Source organism: Fukomys damarensis, unplaced genomic scaffold (genome assembly GCF_012274545.1).
Source record: "Fukomys damarensis isolate Sample0158 unplaced genomic scaffold, DMR_v1.0_HiC HiC_scaffold_33, whole genome shotgun sequence".
NCBI classification, from domain to species: Eukaryota; Metazoa; Chordata; class Mammalia; order Rodentia; family Bathyergidae; genus Fukomys; species Fukomys damarensis.
Window position 1 is genome coordinate 41351576 of NW_022900945.1, and position 9511 is coordinate 41361086.

Below are 9511 nucleotides of genomic sequence, written 5' to 3' on the forward strand. Positions count from 1 at the left end.
GCAGAGGAGGGGACCCGCGCCTCTGACTTAATGCTGGAACTATCCACGTCACGTGCGGCCCCGCGCGGGTTAACCCCTCGGAGCCCGGGAACCCCCTAATTCACCCCAAGCCGGGTGTCCCAGGCCTTCGAGGAGAGGAGGAAGGGTGCGGTCTTTTGAGGGCAGGATCCCTCCAGTCTACCCAGCTGCGTCCAGTCCTACCTTACAGCCGCACCCTTGACTGGTCCTGTGAACCAGTCTCCCGGCTTTTACCTTTTCAAGGGGAAGGCAGTGTAGTGGCATACCCCAACCGCGAGAAACACTTTTAGTCCTGGTCCCCCAACGTCAGCCCTGGGAAGAAATGGGGGCAGTAGTTGGTCTGCCCTTTTTCCTAGCTTTTTTTGCTGAGGACTGGAAAAAAAGGTCATATAACAAGCACATCTCCATTAGAAACCTCTTTGTTTTGCCCAGGGATAAGAGTCATTAGGCACATGGCATAGAAACAACTCTAAACTGTGAGTGGGGACTGGGGACTTTGGACCTGGACATTATCATTATTTAGCTGTGGGGCCTTGAACTAGTCACTTAGTGTCATCTTCTGATTGTGGAGGTGAGTGGCATCAACTTCAGGGTTTACTACACATTGGTGGTGGCAGCTTTCAAGGCAGAGGCAGGCCAGAGTAGACAGGGAGACTCTCAGGTGAGGTTCAGGATTGAACAGGGCTTGGCACAAGCAGGTGGAGGAGCCTTAGCCATGAGTAGCAGACAAGGTGTGAATGCTTTCAGAATGTCCAGGTCCTGTCCTCACCTCAAACTCCAGGGTTCGGCTGCCGCAGGCCTGCCATGGATGGTGGTGAGGATCGGCTTGCATGATTTGAGTCTCCCCAACTAAAAAGAAGCACAGGATTAGAGCAGTAATTTAGCAATTCTGAAAAGAGAAACAACCCCTACCTACCTAAAATTTAGGAAAAACTTGGGCTCACATCTTCTGGATTGGAAAGCCCTTGGGTCTGGATTAAACTATTTATATTTTCAATGCCCCAGAGATTAGCAAGAGGGATGGGGAGTCACACACCATTTGTATTTCATTTGAATTCTCAATTTTTAAAGGAATCCGAGAGGCCTGGTGTGAACACCTCCCTCTTCCGTTGGAGGCTTAGAGGGGGTTTCTTGGCTGTCCTCAGCCAGAGTTGGGCTGTAAATCAAGGCCAAACAGGAACCAGAAGCCTTGCATCTCACAAGAAGTCATTAAGCCATTATTAAACATACCTTAACTTTTCTGAAGACTTACTGGTTTAAATACCACATTGGAGGCATTATGGCCATTAGAGCCTCTAATCACAAACTGCAGATTGGGCAGAGAGATGGGAGCACCTGGGACTGCTATTTCTAGCCTAAAGGGAGTCTCAGCTCTGGATCTATTTTCCAGAGTCCAGTTGATCTCAGCTCTGGCAATGAACTTGAGTTGATCATTAATAATGTTTGTCAGTAATTGTTGATTGGATATTGTTTCCAGGAGGTTGTTCACTCAACAGAATTACTAAGCAGTTTATTTTGGAGGAAGCATGCGTGACACAGGAAAAATGTCACCAACAAGTTAAGCAAGGCAGCCTAGTGCTGAGTCTTTTGCTTCAGGTGATAACCTTTTTCAGGCTCAGTTTCATTGTTGTAAAAATGGGCAACACATATGCACGTGGGGTATTTGAGAAGCACTTGTGTTTTGATGTACTATGTTAATCTAAGAGATGATGATAGCGATGTGACAATGATGCCTTCTCCAGAAATGAGAGTTTAAATTCCTGGGTTCCATCGCTGAATTGACAGAAGGCTTCTGACTCCACACCGAAAGGTTCTGTGCCTTGAGCTGAGCACAGAGATCTGTGCCTCTGCTATTCTAGGGACCCACACCTCTTCCCAAGCCCCAAAGTTCCTTCTCATACAGTCTCTCACTCTCTTACCATACTGGGATGATGCTACCAATTGAAGGCAGGAAGGCCAGATTACTTTTGGGGCCTGCAGGAATATGGAGTTGTCCCTCCTGGGTTTTCTCTCCAGACCAGGCCAGACAGGACACTGAGAAGATCCTGTCCTGCTCTTCTTTTTCAGCCAGTGGAGCAAAATTGTATCATTATCCCTACCTGGTTTAGGAGGAGTTTGGTGGAACAGGTGCATAGAAAACATAATAACAGAACCTCTGAGTCGGTACTAATATTCCTGGTTTGGCAGATGCTGAGATGATGGGGTAGAACAGACACCCTGATTTTACAAATAAGTGCACAGTACTTACATAGTACTTACAGTGCGCCAGGCATTGTCACGTATATTCTACATACAACAATTTATTTAATCTTCACAACAACCTCACAAAGTAAGCACAATTCTTAGCCTTGTTCTGCAGAGAAAGATCCTGAAGCTATAGAGGGAGCCATTTGCTCGGTGTAGATACAGCCAGTTGTTGGCAGAACCAGAACGTACACTCCCATCCACAGGCCCCCACCTAACTCTCGTAGACCTTCTTTAGCTAGCACACAGCTAAGTTAAAACCATTCAGTGTTCACTGTCATGTTCCTAACAGAAAGGTTGTGACTTCTTCCCAAAAGGGAAGTTGAGGCCAGAGTGGACTGGGGACAGAGCTGGTCTGAGGTGAGCTGCACTGCTTCCTTCGTGAGCATCAAGTGCCAGCCAGCTGTAGTTGGCAGGGAAAATAGGGAAAAGGCAGTTTCTGCTAAGCTGAGACTAACAAAACAGAGTGTCTAACACCCGAGTAGTTTTACAACCAAGTCAGATGTGGGGCTAAGTTTTAAGGGAATCTGTGAGCTCACCATTCATGGCATTTAATGACTTTTGAAATACAATAGCGTTTGTCATTGATACCATTTTCACAGAATAAAATGAGCTGATAGATGATCCAAACAATTCTAGGTCATATAATAAGAAAAACTTGAAAAGCCCTCTCTCTCATCATCTGCTGAGGAAAAAAACTGTTTTAAAAATGGAAACATACTTATTGGCTGTCTGTTACACTGGCTGACTGTTTAATCCAGTCATTTAGTTAGGAGGTCCCATTGGTGACAGATATTTGCTGGCACCAGGATATGGCAACTAGCAAGACAGTTGTGATCCCTGCCTGCCTGGTGCTTACACTTTGTTGTCATAAAAATGTCTCATTCATACTGAAACAAACCATTGATTGGATGTGAACCACAATGGAATATGGTCTTCAGAACAGAGTCTGGCTCTTGGCTCAAGTGTAAGGTCAATTCTTTAATTAGAGAAACATCGGTTTCAGTTACCTCTTTCCCTTTCATTTTCTACTTTCCTTGGCCTACACTACATGAAGGACAAAGCTTTCCTTCTTCTCCCAGTGGATATTCAGAAGGGGCTGGGACAATGGGAAAAATGTAACTTCAGCTCTGAGATTTGCTTGACATTTACAAAACTTCCTTCCAGACAGGAAAAACTCAGTTGCTTTTTTTTTTTTTTTTTCCTCTGAAGGGAAGACAGTCAACATTACCCTCGTCCTGTTTAGAAGCTGAAATCCTAAATTGATTCCTATGAAAATTCTGGGTTTGGGAGCCCAAGTAGATTGTTTCTCATTAGTGACATTCTTCCTGGAAGGTCAGGCTAGGAATGGTAAATAAACCTTCAGATCCGGTGTTTCTTCCTCACCCATGGTATTTTAAAAAAATATTTGTGCTGTGGATACTCAGGATCCTTGATTGAGATTCTAATGATTCAAGCTGAATTCTGTGCATGGGGGAAAATTTCTGGGAAGTTAGGGGACCATTTTTCCATTTGATTTGTTTTACTGGGAAAGCCATTTAATCTCTCTGTACCTTAGTTTCTCCACTGGAACACTGACAGGAATGATTCTGTAAGTCTAGCTTTATTGGACTGAATCAGTTCGTGTTTATACAGATGTTCCTTGAGGCCAAATCCATGCCCGGAACTATATTGTCCTGCTTGTTTCCTCTGCCCTCCTCTCTGTGGTTGGGATGAGGTGCACTAGAAGAGCAAAGAGTTGGAGCTGGGTCTGTGATGTGGCAGTGTGCAGAGGGCCTGAGATTTGTCTGCTGCCTGAATCGATTGCCTTTGTGTGAAGGTAAGCGGATTCAGAGGCAAGTGTCTGTATGGACAATGGTGTCATTTTGTGGAGGAGGTTGTTTTGGTTTTTTTCCTTCCAGTTTTGGAGATTGAACTCAGGGTCTCGTGTGTTAGGCAAGCACTCTACCACTGAGCTATATCCTCAGCCTCTGTGGAAGAACTTTTGATGAACTTATGCTTGCTTGGTGCAAAACATAAAAGGGCAGATTTAGATTTCTGGACAGTTTTGCTCTTCAGTTAATTGATTTTATGTATTCCATAAGCTTATGTTGAATGTTTTCCTTGTGCCACAGTGGAATCCCACAGAGGATGGAGCCAGAGAGGGTGCCACTTATTGTCAGGGCTTTTCTAGACTAGTTGGAGAGAGGAAGCAATGGGCATTTACATCAAGAGTGTGATTTTACTGAGATGGGAGAGCACAGGGATCCATGAAGGCCATGAGAAAGATGTTTCCCAGCCACAGAGAGAGCTGGGTGTTCCAAAGTGGAATCCTGAAAGTTGGGGGAAAGGGTTCCAGGTGAAGGTGTTTGGAGGAGGCAGGGAGAGAGCATTCTAGAAAGAATGGACCACAAGTAAGAGAGAAGCAGCCAAATTAGGGGAACTCAGATACATTAAATATTGCAGAGCCTAGGAAGGAAGAGACTTTAGGCTGGGGTGGGAGGAACAGAGACAGAGATAGAGGAGTCTATAGGAATCTAGAAATGCTCCAAAGAAGAGGAAGATGCTCCACAGGCATTGATCCAGTCCCTGGTGTCTGCTGGACACGGCTTTCAACATTGTGTTCACTAGAGGGAGAAAGGCAGAAGGAGCCCCAGGCCCTGGGAAGTGCCCCGACTCTGATGGGAGGGGTCAGGACCCCCACACAATGGGCAATAAGACAAGACAAAAGGGACGACAAAAGCAAGAACAGAAAGCACAGTGGTTTGTTGGGAACCATGAAGTACAGCGTTAAGAGAAGTAACAGTGTGTGTGTGTGTGTGTGTGTGTGTGTGTGTGTGTGTGTGTGTGTGTGTGTGTGTGTTTTAGTGTGTGTGTGTGTGTGTGTGTGTGTGTGTGTGTGTGTGTGTGTGTGTGTGTGTGTGTTTCAGGCTGGTCAGGGCAGTCTCTGAAGCCTTTTGTAGCAGTGTTTTGGCTCTTACAGAGAGTGCTGGCCAGGGTACCCCTTGAACTCATTTCAGCAGGAAATCCATTGGTTCCAGAGTGCAGATTCCAGATTTGTTACTTTACAGGACTAATAAGTATGTAATTATCACATTTGAGGCCCTTGGAAGGGAATGCAAACATAAGCCACTGAACATCCTGAGAAATATAATTGAACTTAGTCCAGAGCTCTGGATGGAGCTTGTCACCATGTCACAGATATATCCACACCAGGCCATGGTCTTCTCTGAATGGAGGAAGACAGGGGAGATTAGCCCTAACTTTCTAAGGAACTGGGGAAGAAAGTGGGGCACAGCCTACTCTGCCTAGCCCACTCTGGAATCTCAGGGAAGGAGAGGCAATAGATGGGTAATACTAAAAGCATCCATTATCTATGTGCCCAGCAAACACCATCTTGTTTAATCATTACAGTGTTATACAGTTAGTGCTAATGTTTCCATCTTACAATGGATTGTGTATTAGTTATCCAATGCTACATAACAAACCACCCAGAAACTCAGTGACTTAAAACAATAGTTATTGTGAGTCAGGAGTGGTTCTGGTTTGGGATCTGTCAGGACCTCAACTCAAGTATTAGTTGGGGATATGGTGTTCTGAAGGCTTGACTGGACCTAGGGATTTGCTTCCAAATGGCTTGCCTACGTGGTTGGCAAGTTGATGTTGGTTGTTGACAAGAGGCCTCGGTTTCTCTTCATGTAGGCCTCTCCTCATGGCTAATGAAATGTCCTCATAACCAGGTAGCTGGCATTCCCCAAAATAGATGGTCTAAGAGACCAACATAGAAGCTGCAGTTTGGTTTATGAGCTGGCCTGGGAACTCATACATCATTGCTTCTGTCCGTTTGCTGGTCATACAGCTCAGTCCTCATTTAGTGTAAGCAAGGATTTCACAAGGCAAAGCTTCTTGGAGGTCATTTTAAAGGCTGGCTACCATAGAATGGTTCAGAAAACTGCCAACATCCCACCAGGGCTGTGTGTTGCTAGGATTCAAACCCAAGTTGCTGAATCCACAGGCAAGGCTCTCATGCTAAATGTTGAGTCAGAGGAGTGAGTGGCTGTACTGATGGGTTAAGAGGTCATGAAGGGGCATAATGGGGAACCTGGCAGGCATGTGTCAAAGCCCACTAAGGAGGGATGATCTTACTGTGTCCTGAGGAGGACTGGGCATACCCCAGGATGGGAACAAGGTGTACCCTGGTTTTCCTTCTAACCTGGTCTTCATTTGTCATCGAAGGCAAACTCACAGGGTTCTGCCTCAGTCTGAGAGCCAATCTCAAGGTTCTATGGGTCTCTTAGTCCACATGAGTGGAGGAAGAAAGCAGGCTCATACTTGCTCTGTGCTTTGCAGTGGAGAAGCATGAGTAGCGTGCTGGAATTCCCTATATGCACTGTTGTCAGCTGAGCAAAGAGATGCCTAGGTGGGTGGCACAGTAGTCTTGCACCATTGGGAACATGCCATGCTCCCTTAATCATCTTGGATATACAAGGGCTGCCCTTCCCTCCAGACACTCAAGGGATCTGAGCATTCAGTGGGGCAGACTGTACTCAGCAGAATGTCGGGGCTCACAGGGCACTTTCTGTCAAATCCTACTTACTGGATTCTTTTTCTCCTGGGGAAGCAAGATACGGATCTATGAATAATTCTCTAGAAATATAAGATGTTTTGTAAAGGTGAACAGCCTGCCCTTGCTGAGGATTGGATATGAGCTAGAAGGGGCTGTTTACTCCCAGGTCACTGCTGGCTTGAAAAGGAAACCATGAGATGGCCAGCGCAGTCCCAAGATTCGCAGCTACACATCCATGGAGACCAAAGAAATGGACCCCCTCCCAGAGAATCCCGAGGTCTTTGAGCTGCAGCCTGAGGAGTGACATCAGAAGGTGGGCAGATGGGGAGGAGGGTGGTTGCTGGCCTCATGTGAAGTGAAGGGGCATGCCGGGGCACAGGAAGCTCCTTGGCACCTCCGGATTCTTTGAAGGAGTAGCAAAGATGGTGACAGACAGGCTGGACAAGATGAGGAGGCAGCTGGTGTGAAGAATGGAGCCTACTTTCTTTTAGGCAGCGGGGAGCCATTGAAGGGTGTTGAGAAGCAGTGGGAGGTGGGCCTGGCCATTGGTAGGTGTTAGTATGGTTACTACTGTTGTGGTTATTTAGAAAGAGGATGAGAGGTATGCTTTGTGAAGATAATTTTGGTAGCTTGATCAGAATAGTAATAGGATTGGTCCTTTTAAATACCTTCTCTTTTTTAATTCTAATCTCCTTATGAGAAAGGAATCCTTAGCTCCATTTTATAGATGAGGAAACTAAGGCACACACAAAAAAATAACTTGCCCAGGGTATCAGGGAAGGGAGATAGGAGAAGTGAACATACTCAGAGGCAGGACATTGGTCCAAGCATGAGGTGACAAAGACCTGCCCTGGGTTGAGGCTGAGGGAATGGAAAGGGATGGCTGTAGGAATGTGAGAGACTGCAATATTGATTATGCCCAAGCAGGCTGTAAGCAGTGCAGGCTGTAAAGAGTTAACACCACTATTGGCTTGTTTTGAGATGTGAGTCCCTGGCTGAAGGCTACATGCTGAGGTCAGAGTAACTTGCACCCAAATTTTGTTCCCACAATTAAAACCTTCTTAAGTAGAAGGACAGTGTTCTAATTACAACCATATATTTTGTCTATCCTGTTCCTAATTTGAAAATGCTTTGTCTGTATTAGTTTCCTCAGAAACTGCACAATTGTGCATCCTTGCACATAGTTCTGCCCTTGCACGTAGCCTGCCTTTGCCTCAGTTGATCACTAATAAAAGTCAGTGGCTTGAACTGGCCATTGCCTTTGTTGGTTGTACCATCATGGATTGTCCTGGTGCCCCACTTTCTGTTTTTCTTGGTTCTGTCTTTTAGCCCCACCGCTGCCCAGTCCTGAGTTGTACACTGGGCAGGAGACTAGAGCCTACTATAGATATTTTAGGGGTCCCCAGCACAGGAGAAGGGAATTAATGGGAAGATAAGACTAGACTTACTGCCAGATGGGGGAGGTGGGGAGGGGTCTGTGGATGATCAGTAGCTCAGAGAATGGGGGCCACAGAACAGTCCCTCCCTGGCACTATTAAGAGGGATAGCTGGCTTTCTGGATACAAGGCACAGAAACATCTTCAGGGCACATTTCAAACTTGTATGCTAGATTTTCATCGGGAAGAGGTCCTTCCCCACAGCATGCATTGTAAATAGCAGAATCAGGGCAGCAAGCCCAAAGCTAGTCACTAGGCTCTGGGGTTCTCTTTAAGGAGGAAGGCAGAGAAAGGAGGGCTCAGAGCAGACCCTCCCAGGAGAGTTCTCTTCTTGAGAAGCCTGAGACCAGTGCCATCCAGGTAACAGCACTGGGTACACTTGGTCCTGAGTGAGCGCTGGCCTGGATATGGGCTCTCTTGATCTCAGAGTAGAGGCCATCCCAGAGGTTGGGATGGTCAGAGCTCAGCCCCTGACAGTGCATGATTCCTGCTCATTCTTGCAAAGCAAGAAAGGATGCTGGGGGCAGTGGGCAGGGGAAGACCAGGCCTGTGGCTGTTTTGAGTCAAAATACCTTGTCTCTTTAAAGGATGCAGAGGGCTGAGCTGCCCTACAGGGGAAGGGGATCTCTCCACAAGTTTCACAAAAGTTTCAGATGAGGTGAGAGTGATAACCTAGAAGCAGCTTGGAACAGGCACTGTGAGAGACCAACTGGGATGGGGGTGATAGAGGAGACCCTGCCATAGGACACAGGCCTCTCTGGTGGGGTGTGAGCACGGAGCACGTATGTATGCAGTATGTATCTATGTCTCTCCCTGGTCAGGCAAAGCCTTGGAGTCCTGAGTCTGCTTTGGGGCCCCTAGCAGCTAAAAGGAGGTCTGGATTTTGCAGGGTCCTCATAGTGGGTATCTGTAACCACACATGGACCCCAGGATGCCTGGGGAAAAGCAGATCTGTAGGCACATTCACACCAGATCCACTGGACAAAGAGACCGGATATTTTGCTGTTTGATAAACTTCATAAAATAGTGAAGCTGAATGATTTTGCTGCTGCCTGAATGGAAGTACCCTAAGAACCCATGCCAAGAAGATAAGTAAGACCATGGCTCCAGGAGGGGCGCTGAAACAAATGTGCAGTGAGAGGTACATCAAAGTAAAACTAGTTCTCCTGACTGGGTTCTCTGTGTGTGGCGATTGTGTGCATGTGAGCATGTGGCGTGTGTGTGTGTGTGTGTGTGTGTGTGTGTGTGTGTGTGTGTGTGTGGGGGC

At 46.6% G+C, this 9511-nt stretch overlaps 1 protein-coding gene across 1 annotated transcript in view; it reads right to left on the minus strand.

The window, feature by feature from the left end:
• Alx3 (ALX homeobox 3) overlaps window positions 1-9511 on the minus strand; it is a 31255-nt gene that overhangs the window by 9488 nt on the left and 12256 nt on the right. Inside the window, exon 2 of the mRNA XM_010606074.1 lies at window positions 788-867. Coding sequence (XP_010604376.1) covers window positions 788-867 — 80 coding nt within the window. The remainder of the gene's footprint in view (window positions 1-787; window positions 868-9511) is intronic.